Source organism: Cygnus atratus, chromosome Z, assembly GCF_013377495.2.
Source record: "Cygnus atratus isolate AKBS03 ecotype Queensland, Australia chromosome Z, CAtr_DNAZoo_HiC_assembly, whole genome shotgun sequence".
NCBI classification, from domain to species: domain Eukaryota; kingdom Metazoa; phylum Chordata; class Aves; order Anseriformes; family Anatidae; genus Cygnus; species Cygnus atratus.
In genome coordinates, this window is record NC_066396.1 from 2,692,810 (window position 1) to 2,713,780 (window position 20,971).

The 20,971-nt window shown below is 54.3% G+C and overlaps 1 protein-coding gene across 26 annotated transcripts in view; it reads right to left on the bottom strand.

Moving 5' to 3' along the window:
• Nucleotides 1–6,531: 6,531 nt before the first annotated feature.
• CTIF (cap binding complex dependent translation initiation factor) overlaps nt 6,532–20,971 on the bottom strand; it is a 138,300-nt gene continuing 123,860 nt past the window's right edge. For all 26 annotated transcript variants that reach the window (XM_050716189.1, XM_050716187.1, XM_050716182.1 and 23 more), the window contains 2 exons: nt 11,945–11,998; nt 6,532–10,494 (listed from right to left, as the gene is read on the bottom strand). In XM_050716189.1, the coding sequence (XP_050572146.1) occupies nt 10,279–10,494; nt 11,945–11,998 (270 nt within the window). In that variant the 3' untranslated portion in view covers nt 6,532–10,278. The remainder of the gene's footprint in view (nt 10,495–11,944; nt 11,999–20,971) is intronic.

Sequence of the window (20,971 nt, forward strand, 5' to 3'; positions counted from 1 at the left end):
GCCATATCCCCTGCCCACCACTAAGGCCAGGGCGTGCTGCTTGCCACTGCCCCATAAAATGACCTTTGGCACAAACCTTTGGCAGCTCTGCAGTCCCGTTTCCAGACCAGCCACTGCTCTGGGACCCTGTTCTGCACCCAGCTCTGCTCGCAGCACAGGCAGGATCTGGGTGCGGGCCCCTCAGCCACCAAAAAACGGGCAAATAAATCCAGGATTTCCCTGGCAGAGGGGAAAGGGGGGATCTGGGTGAGCAGGCAGGCAGTGGGATGCAGGCGGGAATTCCCTGTGGGATGCAGGTTGCTGTGCCGACCCCACACCACAATCCCCCCTCCACATCTGCACGGGGGCTTCTGGCCCTGCCGGGGGGCAGCCGTCGTCTTACCTCCTTCCTCCACCTTGTCTGCTTCCAGGAGGAATCAGGGTGGAATTGCATGTCTCAGGAGCGGGGCTGGGCGGCTCGAAATGGAGCAGGGGCTCCCTGGGGGCTCCCAGCCTGCCCACAAAGCCGCCTGGGAAGCAGCTCCGCGATCCTACCCGGCACCTCGCAGGCGAAACAAAGCAGCGAGGGACACGAGGACCTGGGATGACCCCGCTGGGCAATGCCTGCAAGCTGCAGTTCCTTGGAGGGGGAGCGGCATGAGAAAGTGGGTCAGGGCTGGAAAGGGAGCGAGGGACCTGTCCCACACCACCCCGAGTCTGCAGGGCGAGGTGGCCACCCGTGGGTGGGCGATGCAGGCACGGGGCATGCCCCTCGCGGGACCGTGGAGGCACACGGGATGGGGCGTGCACCATGGCTCTGCGGGGGCAAACCTGACACCGGTCACCCTCATCCCACGCACCAGCGATCCCACACAGCAGCGTTGCAAAGTGCTCCCCCGGTGAGCCCCAGGGCTGAGGTGGGGCTGGGGTTTGTCACGCAGAGGGTGGCAGCAGGGGACAGAGGCCACCGGCTGTCCTCCGGAGACCCCGGCTGAGCGCCCTGCGGCGGTGCCCGGCCGTCTGGGCTCCCTTCCAGCCTCGTCATGGGACTCCCAGCAAATCCCCCGGGGCAATCCGATCCGCGGGGCGCCGGCACCTATCGCCCTGGCACCGCGGGTTTTCCGTGGTTCAAGGTGCCAAAGTTCATTGATAACGGGGCCGGCACCTGGGGCGCGCCGTGGGGTTGTGCCACCACCCCTCGAGGGACGGCACGGGGTGGCTGGAGAGGTGGGGCAGAGACACGGCGCTAGGGGCATGAGGGCACTCTGCATCCTCCGCATAAAATACTGAGTCCTGCTGCCGTAATGGGTCAGGAAAAAGAAATGACCCTCATGACACATCCTATGGAAATGAAAGAGGTTATATCGCTGCTAGTGGATGCTAGCAGTTTTTGTTTCAGGCAGCAGTCAGACTTGATGATGAAACTCTGTCTGAAGCCTCACGGAGACAAATTACACGTTTCCCAGTAGTCCTTGAATGGCTATCAAATGTGTCATAGTTAGGAGCCGGCCTAGAGGGACTTTTTCTCCAGTAGCTCCCATTCCAGGAAATGAGTCTGCCCCGTGCATTCTCTAAATTTGTCAGTGATCTTGGAGGCATCTTTGTTAAAATTAGAGCGCTTTGCTAAGGTTTCTAATAGCCCTTGAGTAATCGAGGAGGTGAGACAGCCAGGCGGTGAAGCCTCACGTCCGGTCCCAGAAGAGAAGACCGGCTGGGTGGGAAGTGCCGGGAGCAATCCCATTGCACCGGGGGCAATGCCTCGCTGGCCAGCCCTCCGACGGGGCTGGCAGGGAAACCCCCACCTGCAGCACGAGGCATTCGAGCACTATCCACCAAAAAAACACCAGAACCTCTCCACTTTTCCCCTTTGCCCTCCCTGGGCTGGGCCAGATGCAGGCTGAGCTTGGGGTGGGATGGGGAAGGGCTGGGAAGCCCCAGAGCAGATGTCCAACGTGAAACAAATGTGTGTTCGAGCCACCACATCACCGTCCCAGGCTGGCCTGGAGATGGCTTCACAGATGTGGCACATCAGCGCTCATTGTATTAGGTTTGCTTTGGATTTGAAGGCACAGGGAGATGGGCTGCTTGTCTTTTGTGCATTGAAAGGGAGAAGGGTGCCAGGGAGATGCGTGGCTGAGGTGCTGCAGGGCTGCTCTCTCCAGGGCTCTGAGGTCTGGTCGAGTGCCACTGGATGGAAATGCTGCGAGGAGAGCTTCTCCCATGACCCTCCAGCATTTCCCTGCGGACGAGGCTGCCAACGCCAGCAAACTCACAGAAAGAAGTTAAAAAAAATCCAGTGCCCCCCCCTTGCCTCTCTCCCCATGAACTCCTTTGACCTTGGAAAAACCAAAGCAAAACAGGGCCGGGTTCAGACTCAGTTCACGTTGTAGATAAAGTTCAGCCTACTTCTAATTCTGTCCCGGCGGTTCCCACCAGAAAGCAGGCTCCGGCACGGCGCTGTGTGGGACAGACAGTCCTGGGGCTGGCTCCCCTCTGCCAGCACCCCCTGTCCCCAAAACCCCACCACCAGACAGGGCGCCCAGAGGGGACAGCAAGCATACTGGCCACCCACGGGAGCATCTCCTTCACGTGGGGCTGATTGTCCCCCGCTGTGTCCAGCGGGGCCACCCTGGGCTGTGCCAGGTCTCCAGGAGACACCTTGGTCAGATGTGCCTTCGCCCAGCCTCCCTGTTTTTTTGTTTTTTTTTTCTTTTTTTTTTTTCCTTGCTCCATTTGGTCCAGCACCGTGGGGACAAATAGGTGGAGAGGAGGGGACACAAACCCAGCACGCCCCAGGCAAGGTGTTTGCACCAGCAGCAAGCATTAAAATGGGAGAAAGCTCTTGTGCAGGGTGCTAAAATGGAAATATAGGGACCAGGGATGGTATCTTGTCCCCCCAAAAGAGCATGGGTGTGGGGACTGGCACAGGGCAGCTCGTGGTCCCCGAGATGTCCTTGGCTGGGGAAAGGGACAGCAGGAGCTGTGGTGGCCAAATGTGCCATCACGGAGCTGGGAGGGGACAGGTTCATGCTGTTTGGAAACACGGGGCAGAGCAAATAAGGATTTAAGTTACAGGACAGGGAGCAAACGGGGTATAAACGGGTAAATGGGGCTGAAAAGTCAAACCTAAGGGTTATTTAGGATTAGCACCTGCGAGACCCGTAAGCCCCGGCAGCACCGCTTGTAAAAGTGCTCACAGAAGCAGCAGAGGGGCAGTTTTGGATAAGGAACATACAGAATAAACATACATTTGGATAAAGGACATACAGTGTGTCTGTGCAGCGACGACAAAAACAGCAACCATGAGGCAACCTCCACATGCTACGCAGCCACTCTCCCAAATGCTTTTCCCTGCCTCCCCAAAAATAAGACTGCATTGATCTCAGGAAATCGTCCCAAAACCTGATTTTCCAACGGTACCAAGCATGCTGCGTGCTTGTGCTCCACAAGAACTGCAGCCCAGGCCTGCGAGCCGGGGTTTGATTTCTTGCAATCGCTGTAAAACACAGCCCTGGGGACAGAAGTTACCTTAGCTGTAAAACAATACGCGAGCTGTGTTTCACAACCTTTGCTGTCTTTCTCTCCCCAGAGCAATATTTTAGAGCATTTGCCCTCAAACCAGTTTTTCATAACACAACACGTGTAATTACCAGCAGACAGGTTTTTGTAACCCATCTCCTGACACACCTTTAATCCTCTCTGCCCCCCGCCCCCTCCTCCTCCAACCTCTGCTTTACCAAAATGGGGCTCTTGCAGGCTCGCTTTTTGAGCTCAAAATCTACAAATCTCAAAAAAGCGATCTCAGAAGTGCAGTCTGAGCTGGCAGGGAGCACTTCTCACTAATTTTGGGTAACCGCTGGGACGTGCAGGGCATGGACGGACAGCAGGAGATCCCCCCTCCTGCGGGGGAGGATTCGGGGGATGTTATCGAGGCAGGGGTGGGGAGTGCTGGTCGGGATCAGGCCGTGCTCCCGGTGCCCCTTTCACGGAGCAGAAACATTTCCCGGGAACGCTCGATGGGAAGTTATTGAAAAGGTCTGTGCTAATAAAGTGAAAACACTTTGTTTAAATGTTATTGCTACAGCAACACAACATACATTGAAACGAGGCGCTTTGTTTGGTGAAAAACTCGGACGATTTAGGACAGAATGGAATTTGGAAATCTCGGCATTTCTCTTGAGAGGGACTGCGCATTTTTTCCCCATGAGCGCTGTGGCATGGCTGCAAGCGGTGCTAAGGAGCGAGCCGGCTCTCACCCGGCGCTCTGCGAGGCACCCGCTCAGCACGCAACCCGCCGAGACCCTGCCCCCGTGCTCATGCTCAGCTGCGAGGACAACCATCGCAGCTCTCCGGGAGCCCTTTGCATCTCCAAAAATGTTTAAATCATTAAATCACATCCCTGGGATGGGATATTAATTTTTTTTTTTATTTTATTTTTATTTTTATTTTATTTTTAATTTTTTTTTTCAGAAGTTAAGCTCTAGGCATTAATTCAGAAAAGTCCCGTGGGCTGGGATAGACACGAAGCCTGGCTCAGTAGTCACATTTAGGTAGCCACACAAGGCTTTGTAACTGGTGAGCAACAGTGTAGGGTCCAAAAGGAAGAGGGCATACAGCCTAGTGGTGTGTGTTATTGTTGTGCAGGGGCCGTACAGCCTGGCGGTGTGTGTTGCTGTTGCACCCTTGTTCTTTTTGTTGCACCTTTAGGGCATGGTCCTTCATATATGGCAAAAACACTCCTCGTGCCCAAATTGCCGAAAACCATCAGGAAGCTGCCCCAAACTTCCCCCCCACCGATCAGGGTGACTTTTGCAAGGCTCTGCGTGCCTGCACCCCAGGCGAGGTTGCACACCCACGCACGTGGGTGCGTCGGGACGCCCCGGCACCACGCACATGGGGAGCCGCACGTGCAGACGTGGTGCCTGCGCTGGCCCCAAAGCCCTCAACAAAACCCTATTTTCTGCAGGCTTTAAGACAAGGCTGGCATGGCCGAGCTCAGCAGGTTTGAGCCCAGCCACAGCGGGGATGCTGCTGTGGTCCCCACCGGCTCCCAAGGCTCCACACACCCCAATTCCGACGCAAAAAAAATGCCGGTCACAGCTCCGTCTCTGTTACCGAAGCTGAAGCAAGCTGCTAACAAACGCAGCCCCGGAGAAGGGTTTAATTACAAAGGCAGCGACTGCGGCTGTCCCACCCTGCCGGCTAATGGCCTGTTTTTACTTTTGCCAAAGCAATAATCATTTAAGCTACATTTCAGCTCACAAACACGGCAGCAGCACCATTATGTTAAGTGTGAACTCGCTTTGTCACTTAGATGGGATTTGTCTTTGTTATCCATTTTGCCACTAGCACGAGCATTTAAAAACTCCACTCATTACTCAGTATTAGAAGTAGAGCTGCTGGAAGAGGAAAACATCCCTGTTATTTTGCAGGTTTGCCATGCTTTAGGAAAGCAAAGCAAACTTGCTGTGATTCATGGGGTTTCTTTATTTGCTGCTGCCTGGGTTTTTGGCAGCCGCGAGGAATTCACAGAAATATTCCTGCGTCTCGAAAGCTTCAGGCCCGCAGCAATGACCACCAGTCTGCTCCCAAGCCTCCTGTTTGCTGCATGCTGTTGTCTCACCGAAGACACCCTGGCGGCCCAGGGCCTGGCTCTGCTTTTGGCTCGGCTGCCCTGAGCTGAAGCTGGTCAGGATGCTGCAGCGGCAGCGAGCACAGACCTGGTCATTGCTTCCCCCTGCACCACCCTCAGAAAAACCCAACGCAGACCAGTTTGCAGAAGGGCCGAGCAGGCTTTGCATCACCTTCCCCATGAGGACACTCAACTCAGTATCACTTTACACCTGTGGATGGGAAAACAACAGCAAAAATGATTATTTTTTTTTTGCTAGCTGTGCTCCTGACGAGGGACCGCGCTGCTGCAGACGTGCTGGTACAGGAGACGAGCCCCGGCCAGCGGCGGGACCCACCTCCTCCCACCCGCTCCTCTATTTATTCTGCAGCCCGGCCGTGCTGCAGCGAGCTGCGAGCACACACGCACGGTCACGTACGGCCTTTCGCAAGAGACAGCAGGCTTCTCCAGCAGCAGTAACTGGAGCACCTGCAATTTTCTGGCCGTAGCCCGGGAGCCCGATGACACAAACCACTCACCTCGAGTGACCTGCGGCTCCCTGGGCGAACACTCGCATTTCAATTAGCTGAAAACCCTCTCTAATTGACTCCGGCTAGGCTGAGACGGGTTTTCCAGGGGAGACTGCTTAGAAAAACCACAGGTTTACATTTTTTTAGTTTCTTTTTCTTAGCAGGTTGCATCGAGTAAAAGACGGAGTGGTCTGCTCCGAGCCATGATGCACCGCGGGGTCAGTCCCATCCCTGGTGCTGCGCGGTGCTGAGTCACCAAATGGAGCTGCAGGATCAGACCCAGGGGCTCCGTTTCGAAGCAGACACCACAAATGTTTTTTTTTCTCCCTTCATCCTTTGTTCCAAGCTAAGCAAAAGTCCCCCCAGACCACCAAAACTGACTGCATGTACCGACGAAGAGATGGGGAAACGTCAAGCTTTAAACATTTATTACTCAGATGATGCGTTTTATAGCATACAGTGGGTTTGGATGTTCTATAAACAAGACTGAATTGCCACAAAGAGTTATTAGCTCCCTTGTTTTAACAGTCTCTGAAATGCTGAAAACGATGAGTTTTTGTTTTCTCTAGTATGAAGATCTAGTCTTTATTCTCCCCAAAACCTTTCTCCTTTTTTTTTTTTTTTAAGCACTTAGTTTAACAAACATGATTAAATTAAAAACGTTGCTTTTTCAAATGCAAATAAATACATTAAAAAATGAATTGCTAGCATTAAATCCATGTTCTGCAGGACACCATAGCCCCGTTGGCCATCAACAGGACTTCGCAACCCTTAGAGTTGTTTCTCCTGAAAAATACTGCAAGTATCACCGGGACTGGCTAACAGCTAACACCAAGAAGAGCAAAATTTGTGTAAAGCCATAAAATACCCAGCGGGGAAATAAAAATCGTATTTCAGATTTTGAGAGACTTCCAAGTGAGGGATGTTATAAAAATAAGCAGGAAAATAAATCATAAGTTATTCTGACAAGTTTTCCTTCAAAGCCATCAATCATGCCAAGAATAGATACTAATTAATCTCCTTCGGGGGAAGAGGGGAACCAGGCAAATCGCTTACTTTGCCTTTTTTCCCCCATTCTCATTTCACCTCCGTACAAAGGAGACTTCTCCATACAGGAGGGGGTCAAATCCCTCATGGGGAAACCAAGCAGGCCGCTTTGTGGGCAGCCAAAGCCTCCAGTTTGGCAATGATTTGGCTGGGAAGCGGGGAACCGGGTGCTGGGAGCTCCGTGGGGAGCAGAGCCGGTGGCTCCGGGCATCACCACGTCCTTACACCAGCCCCAGGTTTGGCCTGACACGGATTTGGCCAAAGGAGGGTGTTCTGTCCCCAAAATGCACTGCTGCCCCCACCCCTCCACATTGCCTCGCCGGTGGCATCTTCCCTTCCAAATACCATGGGCTTCCCACCGAGGGACTGCAGGGATGCCAGTGGCAGCACGTAATTCCGGGGGAAAAAAATACTTTTTTGGTCAACATCTAGATTCTCACGCACCAACAGAGCGACTGACGTACCGAGTTACCAAGCGGTGAGTGGCTGGATGAACGGACCCTAATGGCGGAGACAGACGACAGACATTAAAAAAGACAGATTTCACAGGAAAGCTATTCCACGGGAGAAATCCCAGTGATGGAGGGCAAAGCCACAGGCCGAAGCTCCTCCGGGCTTTTCTGTTTTTCTTTTTATTTTTCTTCTTTTGCTGCGTTCAGAGAACAGGCCCCAAGGGATGCGGAGCGGGATGCGGGGAGGCTCTTCTGGTATTCAAAAAAAAAAAAAACCCAGCAAAGCTTTTCCTCCGTTCTTCTCCCCAAAGCCTGACAGAGCAGCAGCACCTCCCTAGCCCCCGCTACCTCATTAATGCTTCCGACCGGTGGGGCCTAATTTACACCGATCGACCGCATGCAGCTCGCACATCAGAGGCTGTCACGACACTAAAGGCCCCTTGACAAATTGTCCTCACCACGGGTAATTTCACTCCGTTTGCTCAATTTAAGCCCTTGCTCCCCCTCCACTCCCCACACGCCTCTTGGCCAGGGCCAAGGCTGCTCCGGGGCTGCTGGCGGCGACTTTCCGGGCTCACACCGACATTCACGCCTCCACTCCCTGTGGGGCTGGGAAGGCCAAGAGCAAGGGCACGGCCCTGCTGTCCGACACTGACAGGCCTGATGCAGTCCCTCTTCTTGCTGACACCTCTCGGCCTCTCTGCTCTTCTGTGGCAGTGCTAACATGGCTGCCGGGCCTACATCCCCAGCCCAGGGATTGGCCTGTGCAGACATGGGCCGCTGAAGCTCCTCTTTCCAGTTCCTTTCCTCGTGCTCCACGTGTGGATTAGAAAATGTACCCACAGACAACCTCACGAAAAGTTCAAGTTGTGCCGAACCACACGGCCAGGACGCTCAGCTCCTGAACACGTGCACGGGGAAGCCTCCTGCCCCTCGTACGCAGGCCTGCAGCTCCCTAAGGCACCCGAGATCGGGATGGTAGCGCAGGGTTGGGGCTTCCTCTGCTTCTCTCCCACCTCACCAAAATGAGCAGTCAGGGATTTCATGTGGACATCATCGGCAGAGAAGAGAACTAGGAAACACCGAGTCCTAACGCCTGCTGGTCGCCACTCACTTGCCATCCATACTCAGGACACTTCCAGCTCCGCGGGGCAAATGCCTCCCCAAATCCACCATCATCTCCCCATCTCTCCCATCTCCCCATCTCTCCCTTCTCTCCACCTCTCCCTTCCCCCCATCTCTCCCTTCTCCCCATCTCTCCCACCTCCCATCTCTCCCACCTCCCATCTCTCCCACCTCCCCAGCACCATCCCAGACACCCAGCATTCAGCAAAGTGGGGTCCCCCCGCTCCCCGCCTCGCCCTGCTCCCTCCGAACACGTCACCCTGCGCTCGGGGACACGGCACCACTTACACCAACCAGGGCACACAGCTGCCCCTGTACAATGCACACCTACAAATACTGGATTGGAAATGCAGCCAGTTAGAAGCCAGGCTCAAAACCTGTATTTTTGGCTCTTCATCGTTTTCCTCTTCTTTTTTCCCTCCTTTTTTGCCATGCACTTCTTGTCTTCTCTCTACTGGTTTCCCAGGAAGAACATCAAGTCTTCATTTCTCCATTGCCCTGTACATTACTAGGCCCAACTACAATGGGCCTGGTTTTCAAACCTATTATTACAACCATGACAGTAATTACAATAAAGCACTCTTTCAACGGAAACAAAAAAAATTACAAAAAAATAAATGGGTTATAGTTTAGTGGATGGGGGATGCGGTGGCTTTACCAGCCAGAGCAAGCAGCCCCAGAATCCCGTGTTTCTTGGAGCTCCCAGCTCAGGGCACACATTTTTCAGTTAATCTGCGAGGTTACTGGCAAGACAACTGTGGCTATGTTACTTCTACAGTGGCTTTTGGGCTCCTTAAAAATCCTCCTCCTACTTCAGCATCTTCACGTAAACCATTTGTGAGCTCGCAGGAAGGCGTCACTTCCACGTCTCCGCGCTGATCGCAATTGTCCGTTCACAATAAAATAAAATAGAATAAAATACAAATGACCAAGAAAAACAAAACCCAGTGCAAATAAGAAAGCCATCCTGCTCGCCGGTTGGTGTCCGAAGGGGCGGCGAGTAGACGGAGGGGAGGTGGGGGAGCAGAAAGTCGAAGACAAGAGGAGGAGCGGGGGGAAATAACGAAAGCTCCGCTTGACAAAAGCCGTCAATTATGAGCGTCTGGTGTAGTGTGTGTCGCGCTTTGTCCTCCCGGGACATCTGCTGCGTGCTGTCTCCTGCCAGTTGGCCAGGGCAAGCCCGGAGGACGGTGTGAAAACAATACTAGCCCCCACTCGGGCTCGCTTTTCCAACTCGCTGTCTTCTTTCTAAAGCCAAACAATAACCCGGCGGGATGCACTGCTGCTGGAGCAATGATTTCATAAAAGAAACCCTAAAACAAAAACACGGCAGGGAAGAGGGGTGGCACTTGGCGACACAGCTGAAAAGAAACATGCTTCTCCCTCCCCACCCCACGAACATATTCTCAAGCATGCTGGGGTTTGTCTGCTTAGGTATTTAAATCAGAAAGGCGCTCGCCGGGCCGCGAGAGCCGGATCCCGCTAAGGTGCATGTCGCCTTCTCGCCCCTTCCCACCCCTCCCTGCCCTGTCCCTCAGGCTGTCAGTTTTTGGATTGTCTTGTTGTAGTACTGCGTGATGGTGGGCGTCAGCGGGTTCCAGTTGTTGGCGTGCAGCTCGATGACCTCCAGCAGGAGGGACCGCGTCAGCATGGACTCGGAGGGGCACAGCATCTTGTCGCGGGCGATGGCCAGCAGCTCCGTCATCATCTCGGGCAGCTGCTCCTCCAGCAGCCGGCCAGTGCTCTGCAGCTGTCGGGACAGAGGGGTCACAGGCGGCACGTTAAAGCGCGAGCTGCCGCCACGGCTTGTGCTACCGTTGTGTTTCGGGGCGGGGGGTGGGTGAGGGTTGGGGGGCAGCCAGGAGGGGAGGAAAGCTGCTCGGCACCGCCGAAAATGTGATGCTGGCAGGAGGGCAGCGGGACGCGAGCTGCAGGTGCTGCCGTGTCACAGCTTGCGGGCATGCACCGAGCCGACTCCAACAGCAGCGAGGCAGTATTTACACAGTAGGGCTGTTTTCCAAAAATATGCAATATGCAGCCTGCTCTTTTTTTTTTTTTTTTTTTCCCCCACATTTCACACTCCCCCAGCTTTCCCCCAGCCGGGCGATGCTGTGATGCTGCTGTTGGTGAGCTCCCCGATGCTGCCCAGAGCTGCGCGCTACGGGCGAGGATTTCGAAAGCGCTCGCGCTGGGCTGCCGTAGGAGTGAGTGGTTCAGCTCCCACTGACTTCAAAGGCGGCAGCACCGGGTGCTTTTGAAAAATCCCACCTAAAAATCAAGCTATTGTCAAAACAAAGTGCGCGCTGTGATGTGGTATCCCTGCCTTTTACCTGCTCCCTCATTTACGCGCTGATTCACAGCTGTCAGTGACTCCCAGTCATTAATCTGACTAAGCAGGGCTCTCCTGCATGCATAACAAATCCTGCCTGCCCTTTGCACAGCGCCTGGGTCTGCATTTCCACCCGTCGCACCTCTTTTCCAAGGATGGCCAAGTGCTTTTAAAGCAGAGTAAGCCCCAGAAAACCCCACCTCAGAGCAGAGAGCATGAGGTCTCCATCACGCGAGGCTCGCGAGGCATCAGGGATTTAACGGAGAGTTCTCAGAAGTCCTGACCTTAAAAATGCAAACTCTCCTCTTCAGCCGCCTGCCGCTTTGCTGAATTTCAACCATCCAGCTGCAATTTTGCAGCCTACTTCAACCTCTCTCTGCAAGGCAAGCATCAGTCCCCACGGGCCAATCACTTCCAAAAAGCGAAGCTAATGAAACTTTGTAATTCCACCCGTGCTATATTTGTACCAACGTTTCTCTGCAAAGCTTTCTGAGCACACCAAGCCTCTCTGCGGGAGCCACTGCCACTGCATGAGCAAAGGCAGCGTGATGGAGCCTTTGCTCCAATACAGGTGGTTTTGTGCTTAAAAATACCGCAGGGTGACATCTGAAGGGATCTGGAAGAGATTCAGAGGAACCGGGACGATAGGAATTAGTTTTGTGGTGGGACCCCAGTGAGCAAATTTGGTTGCATCCATTCACAGGCATTGGAAGCACAGAGACAGAGCCTCCTCTCTTATCCCATGGTGCTGTCTTTTGTATTTGGGTGTAACGCAGCTAGGTGACATGGCTCTGGGTTTGGGCACATGCACAGCCAAGGACAGAAGGGGCAGAGCAACGAGGAGGGGCCGGTGCCATCAGAGCTTCCCTACCTCCATGGAGCAGCAAAGCACGGCGTCCTCCTTCACGTCCTGAGATTGCAACAACTGCAAGAGAGAGGAGAGAGGGGGTGAGTGGAAATGCGCGACCTCCTCCTCCTCCCGCTGGACCTTTTAGATTAACAACTTTCGGGATACATTAGTTTAACAATGCTTTTTTTCGTCCCCCCGGCAGGCAATGAGAAAATGCACTCGTTCCACGTACGCGGCCAGGAAACACAGCCCTCGGATGACCGTACCCAGGCAGCAGAGCAGCGTTTTGGGAGGGCAGGGCAGTGCTGGGCTCCTGCCCAAGGGCTGCCCGCCCACGGCCAAGCCTCCCCGTCCCACTGGGACAGTCTCCCAACAGCCACAAAATCACCCGATGGCAGAGTGCTAACGTCCGGCGCGCTGTAATTAATACGGCTCCTTCCAGGCTGATTATATACGGTTGCAAGCACAATGGTTCCAGTGAAACTGTTGTGTCTCAGGTGTAAAATTTTCTTCTGGAGCAATGCTGCTTGCTGAGAGCACGGGATTTTCCCCGGTCCCTTCTCACTCTCTCTGTCTGAGGTCTCAAAGCAGTGAAGGAGGATCTCCACCCACATTTTGGCATATTGTTGGCTATGTTTTTAGCTGCTTCCCCACTTCAGGAACCAACTCCAGGCCCTGCTCTGCTTTCTGTGAGCTTTGCATTGCAAAGACAAGCTTGTAGGCTCAAGCAGCTTTCAAGATAAAGCCCAAACGGTGCCGTAAGGTCTGACCATGATGGTGTGGGATGAGGGAAGATGCCTGTGCAGCTCCCAGTCTACCAGTTCCTTGCTGTGTTTTGACATCTTCCTGGGGCTGCTACCTCGCTCTCCCCTCTTGTTTCAGACCTGGTGCATGCGGTGAGGGGGCAGCGTCCACCTGGCAATGGCAAAGTGCAGGAGCTCAGCCTGTCCGACCCCACAAAACCAGGGGCCACGAGCAAAACCACACGTATTTTTGCATAACATGCTTCTTTGTTGTCATCTTTGCTTTATGACTTTGTCGTGCGCACGAAGACGCCGTTTCAGGCTTTCTGCTCGAACCACAGGAGATAAAGCATGGTTGTTTGGGTTGTTTTCCAAGCAGATAAAAGCTGGGATTCTCAGCCAGCCAATGCAGGGAGCTGGGGCGTTGTGAACAACGCGCTATCGCGAGGCGGCCGATAAAATCACAGGTGCTGGCATGCACTGGACGCATGCACTAAACGTGCAGAAAATGGAGAAAAATTGGGAAAACTGACTTCACTGTGTCTGAAATTCATCACGGAAAGGCATACTTGGGAAAAGCGGCTGGACTAATTACAGCTGCCCATGCACAACACGGCTCAGTGTAACTGGATTTGTTCCGAAGTCACACTTCTTGGTTAACACCGCAGCTCTGCTGCTCAGCCTTAATTGTCTCTCCTTCCCACTCATTTTTTCCTCTTTCCTTTCCTTTACAAATAAACGCCAATTTGTTTACAGGCCCACAACCACTGGAAAAAGCTAGGAAAAAAGAGGTAATTCAAGGAATTAACATCGGTCTCAAAGTTTTGCCTTCACGCTCTTCTGCTTTCTGCAGACAGCAGTTTGTTTGCTTTGAAGCCGATGTTTACGGCATCTGCCTGAGCATGTGGTCCCGTCGGTTTTATCTCGCGTTAGCCAAAGGTCCAGCCAGCGCTTTGAATACAGGCAGCAGTTCCCCCAAGTTTATCTTCCCGCTGAGTTGTTTGGAAAAAGTTAGTTAAGCCCAAGCCGCATGCTCCAAGATAAGTTCTCACAAACAGTTCACAGATACTTCTCAAAAAAACATGAGATTACTTTAAACCCAACAAAAAATATATATATTTCAACCAGGGACAAATATAAACAGGCAGTAGCCCAAAAACATGCTGCTGGGGTGTTTTAATGGAGACTGGCTTGTGAGCGTGGAACAGAGCAGGGCTGCAAGTTAACACTCACTCATCTCTCCTAATTTTGGTATTTGCTAGTGAAGCACATAGCATGAAAATTAAAGCAAGAAATGTGGAGTTAAAGAAAGCTAACAGGAAGAAGACTGAAGAAACTGATGCTCTCCTCCCATGGCTTCATGCAGACATACTCAGTTTGCAAACTGGGGGAAGATTTTCTAACTGCTGAGGCAATTAGGAAGGTCCCATTGTGGTCTGATTCCCGTCCTTCCTCTGCCACGTTCTCCTCGTGTGGCCCTGGTCTGCCCTGGTGGGACGTGGCCAGGAGAAGCTGCAGCTTCACTTGGGCTTTCCTTGCCCCAGCTTCCCAGCCCCGGAGCTGGGACACTCTTGCCTGCTTCAAAAAGTGGTCGTGTGGGTGAATATGTCAAAGACCGTCCAAGGTGCAGTGATTTGGCTAAAGGGCATATTTGCCTTATCTACCTGTGGCCGAAAGGAGACTGCAGCCAGATGTCACTCCCCGTCCTGCCGGGATGTCCCTGGGACAGCCAGGTCACAGCGGCAGGGCTGTGCCAGGACGGGCACTCCTCAGCTACCAGGGACACCACGGCCCTGCAGTCCCGGCTTTTGCATGCTCAAAACCCTGCAGTTGTAATCTGATTTACATTTACTTAATATATCTTAACATAAACAGGCTGTACCTATTAACTTAGCGCTCCCACATCGGAATTATTATTTATTTAAGTATTTATAGCCGCTCCTCCCTGCTGCGGAGATGTGCCCGTGCCCCACCAGGTCTCTCTCCAGCAGGTTCCCACACCTTTCACAGAGTCACAGAATCATCTGGGTTGGAAGGGACCTCCAAGATCACCGAGTCCAACCTCTGACCTAACAAATCTTTGGCAATCTTTCGCCCCAGCTGCCCAGCGCGGGCGAGGGAGGTGGGGAAGGAGCGCGAGGCAGAGGCAGCGCAGGTGAGCGCTGCTCACACTGCTCGGCTCAGCCTGTAATCATCCCCCCGAGGCTCGGGCTGGCTGCGAGAAAACTTCCCTTTGCTCTCCAGCCGGTTCCCCGTATCGGGCGAGCGAAAGAAGCAGTTCCTGCTGGAAAGCAGACAAAGAGTCTGCTCGATTTCCTAAGAGCGGAGGCTGCATGCCAGAATCTGCCCGGCCAGTCATATAATACCCAGCCTCGGTTGCGAAAGGCTTCTCACTTCTGTTGCTGGTGCCGGACTAACAGCTTTGCAGACATCCCTGCGGAGGGAGGGCTCCCGCTCCCGAATTTCTGCGTCCCGCTGGGCGATGGGTGCTAAATGTCTTCATGAAAATAAACCTGAGGGGCTGTTCCCGGGACTGCGGGGGGTAGCAGGGGGATGAGGATTGCACGGGGCGCAGGGTGTTCTTCCCCCAGTTCCTTCCTCTGCTGCACTCCTGAGGGAGATGAGTCTTTGCAAAGGGATGTCCCACGGGATGGGTACGCAACAGTGCTCGAGGGGGCAAAGAGGCCCCAAAACTGCAGCTGGGCTTCGCCACAGAGGCCTGGCTTGCTCCCTCCAAACAGCAATGGACTCGCACGCAGTCAGTGCAGACCCCCAGGAGCAAGCCACGCTCCCCAGTTACACATACCGCAGTTATTTGGGTTCATTACCAACTTTCTCCAAAGACGGACAGGGCCGTGGAGAGGCTGCAGCACTGACGTGGCTCTCCCACGCCGCAAGCAGGACGGAGAACCTGCCCTGCAGTCCCCGCTTATTGCCAAACCACGCAGGCTGGATCGTGCTCTGCAGCTCTCCCCACCGGGAAGGGCAGTGGGAGCAGCCGAACGTGTACGCTGCCCCCCACAGCTGCAGCACCATTCCTCCTGCGAGGCACAGCACTAATTACGGGATGCGAGAGCGCTTGCACAACGGCACAAGCAACGCTTGCCGCAAACCGCCTCTTAGCGTGCAGTGTTTCGTGAGGCTGCGGCGATGACTCCGGTGTGAAAGCAGCGAGAACTTTCCCACCTCCCGAAATATTCACCCAGAGCCACGGGATGGCTGGGACTTCTTGGAGAGAGGTGAGAAGGTGGAGGAGACATCTCCTGGGGAGCAGTGAGTGACTGCAGTGGGACCAGCATGGTGCAAACGTGTGCTCTGCTCGTAGCAGCTGCTGGGGGCTCACGGCACTGGTGGGATACGGGTCAAGGGCTGGCAGCCCCCTCCTGGAAGCCCCACGTCCTGATAGATGGATCCTCCTGGCAGCAAAAGCCCCCCGCAAAGGAGGGGCTGCACTTCCCAGGCTCTCCGCAGAAAGACATCAATAGCAATTTGCTGCTTTTCCAGGGGCCCCTTATCGACCTACTGTCGCAAGTCTTTAAGGAAGATGCCTGCGATAAGATCCATGTGCCTCCTCTGCTGCTTTGCATAGGGAGAGTCACGCAGCTCACGGAGCTAAAGGGGATTGTTACAGCTCCAGCTTTCTTATTGTCACTAGGCACAGGGTGGTGAAAACAGCCAAGACTGGGGAAAATGCAGAGTACATATGAGGGTGTGGGGGATGAGTAATTACAAAACACTCTACCAGCAAGGCCAGTTTACAGGATTTCTACAATCTGCTCCCGTCAGAAGTATCAGTTCCCTGATCCCGGGCGTCGGTGTCAGCTGGGCTGACCCGGCACTCACCAACAAACTCTGCCGGTGCCACTCTCTCAATGGGGTACCGAGTGCCAGGCAGGGCATACCCTGAGCTAGGCAGGTCAGGTGAGGCACGACCTTTCTCTAGCAAAAAAACAAGTGAGATCTTGGAAAGAGAAGACCTTTTGAAGGCCACTGTCACAAGAGGCATCCTCTCTGCTGAGCCATTTGAGGCTGAGGTTGCCCAAACGTGAAATGTGTTTGGGGAACCTTTCCCTTACGGAGCTGATGAGGGGGACGCAGAAGGCACACTGCCTTCTCGCCCAGCCCCACTGCACTCTGTATCGACAGCAGAGGGTGAGGCTGAACATGACTTGAGAAAACAAGAACAACCACCTTAAAAGCTCAGCCTGTGGCCTCTGGGCTTGTTTTGGTGAGGTCTGCATGAAGACAGGTAGCAGGTCCTGGGGCTCACCTCATCAGGCCAGGCTGTGTCCACCCTGCTGTAGCTCAAGCTCACCATGTCCACACCGTCCCTGGGGAGGGATAACAGGAGAACCCCAGCTCATGAGGCCCATCTCACCCAACTCTTTGCCATCTAGCTTTGAGCTGTCCACTGGAAATGATCCTTCTCTCCACATGGCCTTCTGCTCCTGCAGTGAAGGTTTCAAGCCCCCTGAAGATGCACGAGGTGCCACCAGCCCTTGCATCTCATCTAGAGGTCCCTCTTCCCAGCTCCCTGACAGGAGTGGCCAGGTCTCAGCCCCTTAGAGAAGATGCTGATGGCAATTCACACTTGCTCTGTTAGGAAGAGGCTACCAGCACGGGGCACTGCTGGCCCCACGAGGAGCTACGGGCTGGAGCTGCTCCTGCTGGCATGGCTGCCATGTCCACGGGAGGCTTTTCCCTAATGTATTTGGGACAACCTGAAGGAATTGGCTTCGTGGCACCTACTTGTCTTACAGCGACGTGCTGCTTTTAGCCGAGGAGGAGACTTGTGTTCTCCTATTACCCAACCAGAATTCCCTGGGAGGATGGTAAGCAGAGATTAGTTTGTTTATTGCATCAAGTAAACCAAAATGTTGGTTATCCTCCTTGTCGGGCTCCTGAGGAACTCAAACAAGAGATACTTAACAGCAAATTGAATTAAGGCCAGAGGAACAAAACCCTGTACCCAGTCGTGGGAAACTCCTCCTACTCCTTTCCACTGCAGACAAGGGAAACCATGAAACATGACTCTCGCTCCCCGGATCTGGAACAGCAGAAGGGATTCCTACGAAGATGGAAACCATTAAAAGGCAATTACTGGAGACAATGACGAAGAAAATCTGGTCACTCACCAAGCCAGCCAGGGCAGTCCGGTGGCTCCCATTAGGCACCCAGGCTGGAGGTGGGGGCCCTCACCCGCAGGACCACCGGGGCTGCCCGAGCGGGACCCCGAGGTGCGCACGGACAGAGCCACCCAGTCTGCGCGCGCGGGACACCGAGCCACCCAGACGGCCGGCTTCATCCTGCCTGTCTGAAGACATAATAACCTTGGGAGCAGAGGATGTGATCTCATCCCAAGGGTCCGGGGAAACACAAAACATGGAAAGAAAAAGCGGCGAGACCATCGCGCTTGATTGCAGAGGGCTCCACCCTTGCCCGCCGGACGCTCTGCGCTTTCCTGGCTCTTCTGAGAGCGCATGGCGGCAGACGCAAATAGTTGTGTTTACATCCAGCTGGAAGGGCCTCGGGAGCTAACAATGCCGGGTACGGAGGGCGAAAGACAGAAACAAAGCCATGCGAGGAGGAGGGACCATCCGGTGAGATGGTATCTAGCTCCGTTTCTTCCCCGACGTAACTGCTTCCTCTGCCTTCTCCGCGGGTCCCCGAGAAATGAGGATGCTTCCACACCTCTCCTGCGGGGCGAGGGGACACTGGTGGTCCTGGCCATCCTTGGTGGCCTCAGCTCTGCCCTAAATGCAGCTCTGCATGCAAAGCTGCTCCAAACACGTGCAAGTCAGAGTAACTGTGATGGAAGGCTACATGGAGGAGAGCAAAGCCCAGGCTCTGTGTATGGGAGCACATTCTCTCCTTGGAAATTGTATCTCTGGCACGAGAACCCTCCCCTGTTTAAAATATGCCACTGCGGTTTTCATGCTCACCATCTAGGGCCAAACAAGTCCCACAGCTTTCTAAGAAAACATGTTTCTGTGCTCAAAACACTAAGCCAAGCAGCGGGGCTAAAACGCATCACAAAGACCTTGTCAGTTTGGTGTCCCCGTCCCTTCTCAAGCAGCATCTGCCCTCGAGGTCGGATGTCTCGCAAGTGCCCACCTCAAACGTTCTGGCTTGTCCCTGGCCAACGTGGGGGAGCACAAACTGGAAGAAATCGACTTTCATCATGGCTAAAAGGCGTTTGTCCCCATGGTCCGAGGGGACACCAGGGAGGACACTGCATGGGGACAAGGTCAGGCGTGGTGTCTCCTCTTGGGGCTCAGCTCAATGACTGGCACAGCTTTTTAGGGGTAATGACTGAACATTGATTTCCTCCTTTCTCCCCACGCCCAGTTCCTCCTCTATCAGGATTTATTTTGTTGTTATTTTCTCTTGTCAGGCCTCGTGGAGCCACCTGGGCAGCAGGGTGGCACAGGGTCAGGATCCGGCCTTCTCGGTGTACGATAAAGAGGCAAATCCTGTCTCGATCCCTGACTGGGAGCATAATCTCAAAATCCTAGCATCTTATTATACTGTCAAAGACCCTCTTTTGACTCAGAAGCCTGATGCTTTTTAAAAAGTGAGAGAGATTAAAATAAATAAAAAAAAACCTCCACGTTAAAAGATACAATTTTCTTTTCCAAACAGCACCACCCTCCAGCTCGTCTGGCTGCAGTTGGGAAGGTTTTTCCTCTCTTCCTCTGAAGGAGCCAGTGAAAAGGCAGTGCCCTCTTGAAGTTCAGACGTTAATTACCGTGTTAGAATATTTTTCTAAATTACACAGTATGGCCCCAGGAGATAACAGGCACTGAGAGAAGGGAGGGGAGTGGATACCAGTCTGCATGCTGCACCGCAGGCTCAGACGTGGGGGAAAGGCAATTAGACAGGGAGTATTTATCCTCCCTGCACCACCACCCCGAGGCTTTCAGTTAGCAGCGCGTACCAAGGCAGGGAAGCGATGGGACCGTGCCAGGATTTCAAACGATGCTGAAACGGGACCGTCTCTGCCAACCAGACTGGAGGCAGGAGACGCTCCTGCAGAGGAGCTACTGTCCTGCCCGCCGCCAGCCTGCCCGCTCTGCTCCCCGATGATTCACCGTGCCTGGACGCTGCCTCCAGCCCTCGGGGTGGGCCATAAGAACTGCCAGCGGTGCAGCTGGGTGCCCACGGGCCCCCGATCAGCGGGGATGCTCGTGGTGACACGAGCCGGGGTGTCCTCCCAGCCCCGGCAGCAATAAGCGCCCCGGGACGGGGGGACCTCCGCGGGCTGGTCCTGCAGCCGCAGCCTCCCGCACAAGTAGCTAGTTCTGCGGTTTAATTAGCCTGTGATGAGCTGCTTCCTGGGATCTGCTCTGAACCTGCCCCGACAGCCCCATCTGATGCACCCAAGGGTGCCGAGAGCGGGATGGTGCCGGAGCAGGGCTGCTCCCTGTCACCTCTGCAAGTCCGCGGTTGGGAAGATGCAACGGGAGAAAGGCAGATCTTCACATATGGGGAATTACGGGCCCACCGGACCCACCTCAGGCCCTGGAAAAACCATGGAGAAAGTCATCTTCAAACATATTTCTGGGCACATGAGGGAGAAGAAGGAAACTGGCATGGATGCGCCTCACCAGCTTGCTCACCTTCTGGATTTACGGATAAGGGACGAGCACGGATGTATGTTGCCTCGATTTTAGCAGGGCTTTTGGCTCTGCCTCCCACAGATTCCCATATCCGAGCTAGGACATCAGGGGCGGAAAACCAGGTAAGTTAAAGACTGGCTGGACGGTTGGGCTCGGAGGGCTGTAGTCACTGGGTTAAATCCCAACTCCACCTGGAGGCCAGTAACGAGGAGTGCCACGGGGTTTATCCCGGCACCCGCCCCGTTTAGCATCCGTATCAGTGACGGAGGAGGTGAGCAGCGCACTCCTGCCATGCCTGCAGGTGACACCACGTCAGGGGGACCACTCGGCGTGCTCGAGGCCCTGCCACCCCCAGGGGCCTCAGTGGGCCGGAGCGAGGAGTCAACAGGAACCTCGAGGAGTCAACGAGGAAAAATGCCAAGTCCCGTGCAGGAAACGAGCACGGGGCAGGGGGAAGGGTCGGGATCGGGTTATTATGGGGTAGGAGGGAGGCAGAGCCCACAGACCCTTGTGGGACCCCAGTTGGCAAGGCGCCTCGAGGAAGCCCAGCACCATCACCGCCTGGCACCTCTCAGCTCCAGGCCCTGCAAGCCAGTTCTTCCACCTTCTCGCTCCGCTGCCATAGGCAGCTGCTCGGGTTACCTGGATGTAAAGCCAGGTCTGTCTGCTGGATGGCGTCATAAAAA